This window comes from Populus alba, chromosome 13, assembly GCF_005239225.2.
Source record: "Populus alba chromosome 13, ASM523922v2, whole genome shotgun sequence".
NCBI classification, from domain to species: Eukaryota; Viridiplantae; Streptophyta; class Magnoliopsida; order Malpighiales; family Salicaceae; genus Populus; species Populus alba.
Window position 1 is genome coordinate 16588236 of NC_133296.1, and position 2518 is coordinate 16590753.

A 2518-nucleotide genomic window follows, 5' to 3' on the forward strand; every position below is an offset into this window, starting at 1 on the left:
TACAATTTGACCCCTAGACTCTAATTTCATCCAATTAAAGTCTAAATTGACTTTAAAAATTAATTTTCTTACAATTAAGTCCTCAATAAATTAAATTAAACCTTGAAAAATTCCAATTGAATCCTTAAACATCAAATTTAAATTTTCCTCCTTAAATTTAATCTTCCTTTGCAATAGGGCCTTCATTAGTCGAAAATACATTGTCAAATCTTGTAATCTTGTATATTTTGGTCTTCCTCAACCAGTATTCAGCAATTTCCCGGGTGTTTATTCTGATATATTATTCTTACTGATATATATATATATATTTGTGTGATTTTCTTTCAGTATTTTTTTTTTTTTTAATTTTTTTGCATTTTCTCTTTGGTTTTTTTTTTTTTGATATTTTTGGTGTATGTGGGGCCTCCAACAAGGGTAAGAACAATATTCGATCAACGCTCTTAAATTATGTTCTTATTTTCACGGGGGGTTATAATTAAGCTCAAACTATCGCAATCCATTAAAATTTTTAATTAACTAGTCAAATAAGAATTCTAAACCACAAATCCTTTATGTTTATTTTCTCAACAATATAAAAGTTGCCAGAGTTTGTTACATTAACTGCTAATGTTCTGGCACACCGTGTATTGATAATATTTTGCAGCATACGCAGTCCTTGTACTCGCTTCAGTATCCTGGATACAGTTGTGGAGGCAAGCGTGGTTTTGCAAGTGCAAACAGTGGTTTTGCAAGAGCCATGCTGTCTTCTGCAATGGTAAGGTCGATGCTGGATTGGCGAGGTGGTAAACTCCAAGTAAACGCTTGAAGAAGTCTAGCAAATAGCATGGTAGTCATTGAAGTCCCAAGTGTCACGCCTATGCACCCACGTTTTCCGGTGGAAAACGAAATGAATCGCAGATTATTCTCAGTCAGCACCACCTTCTCCGTTTCATTGAGGTGGCGCTCTGGCTTGAACTTGAGCGGCTCATCCCATACTTTAGGGTTTCTGCCCAGTCCTAGACGGCTAAGCAGAACATAGGAACCTTTCGGGATGAAGTAGTTGGCAACTGTTGTGTCGGCGGCCGACACATGAGGAACGTTAAATGGTGCGACAGGGTGAAGCCTGAATGCTTCTCTGGCACATGCCTTCACGTAATTGAGATGTGCAAAGTCTGATTCTTGGACAAGTCTCTCCTTTCCAACCACTCTATCCAGTTCTTCTGTAGCCTTTTCAAGTATCTCAGGTTGGTTTAGCATCTCTGCGAATGCCCATTCACAAGCATTTGATGGATTGTCCACTGCTGCAACCATTATTTCCTGCAAGTGTCATCATGTTTGAAAATCATTACTATGATATACAGTAGTGAAACTTGATTATTACAGTATTTTTTTTGAAAGGAAAGACATGCAAACTTGAGACTTTCAAAGGAAGGGACACGAGTGCCAGTTAAGCTATAACTAGCACATCACTGGTATAATTAATTAACATTAAAGACATAAATATGTGTTTCCATGTGGAATTCAAAATGTAAATGCATATAAAACTTACTGTAATTTGAGCTTTTATCTCATCTTTTGACAACAGGGGATTGCCATTAGGATCTTTCAGGGTAATTAAAATATCCAGCAAGTCCTCCGTATCCTTCTTTGCACCATCCTTCCATTGTTGAACCCTCTCATGGATTATGGGATCATGGTATTTATTGAGGATCCTATGATTCTCCATCGCCACCTTCTCATGTCCATCTAAGTCAAGCCCTATCAAAGATGGCAAGAAATCCGAGATGCAAAATGCATATATATGATTGAGGCTACTGAAAAGGGCATCCACATACTCCTCTTCCTCAAAACCAGGTCCACCATCTTTCATTCCCTTCCCAAAAAACCTCTTATTGAACAGCATCTTCCTAGTTACATTTGCACAATAGTGCTGGGCAGCAGTTCTCAAATTCACAATGCCACCTTGATGCACAGACTTCTTGCACTGGTTATACACGTAATGAACAAGGTGATCAGCTTCTTCAACTCTTTTGCTATAAAGCCACTGATGTTTTTTTGGAGAAAGTACATGCGTCATAAGAACTTTCTTCATTTTATTCCATTGGTCTCCAGAGGGAGATAAAGCTGTTGTTAAGTACCCTCTCGAGATGAGATCTGTGGTCATGGTATGAGGTCTAGATGCAAAGGTATTATCTTGTGCTTTTAAGAATTCACAAGCAATATCAGGACAAATGACAGGAATCACATGAACATTTCCTAAACGGATACAAGCTATTTCAGTGTTCATTTCTTTCATGAGATTGTGTATCCATCGATACACTGGCTTGTTTCGGAGCATGGTAGGGAGGCATCCAACAATAGGCCATGGTTTTGGACCGGGAGGCAATGGGTGTTTCTTGACATTCTTATGGGATTGGATGAAGTAAAACAGTATGATTGCTAAGACAAGAAGTGAAGCTGGGGAGCTTGATAGGGTTGTGAAGGAAGTTGCAGCAAGATATTCCATGATCAAACAACTCGATCTACTAATGTTCTTGAC

At 38.3% G+C, this 2518-nt stretch overlaps 1 protein-coding gene across 1 annotated transcript; it reads right to left on the reverse strand.

The window, feature by feature from the left end:
* Window positions 1-475: 475 nt before the first annotated feature.
* LOC118032502 (isoleucine N-monooxygenase 2) lies at window positions 476-2518 on the reverse strand. The gene is made up of 2 exons (XM_035037213.2): window positions 1529-2518; window positions 476-1296 (listed from the first exon to the last, which is right to left on the reverse strand). Exons 1-2 carry the CDS (start codon window positions 2483-2485, stop codon window positions 667-669), a joined length of 1587 nt encoding a protein of 528 aa, XP_034893104.2. The 5' UTR covers window positions 2486-2518; the 3' UTR covers window positions 476-666.

Excerpts from the sequence above, each read along its gene's own strand:
- LOC118032502 (XM_035037213.2), bottom strand. The coding sequence starts at position 2,485 with ATGGAATATCTTGCTGCAACTTCCTTCACAACCCTATCAAGCTCCCCA. Across the intron at positions 1,297-1,528 it reads AGATAAAAGCTCAAATTACA|GAAATAATGGTTGCAGCAGT; the intron begins GTAAGTTTTATA and ends TGACACTTGCAG.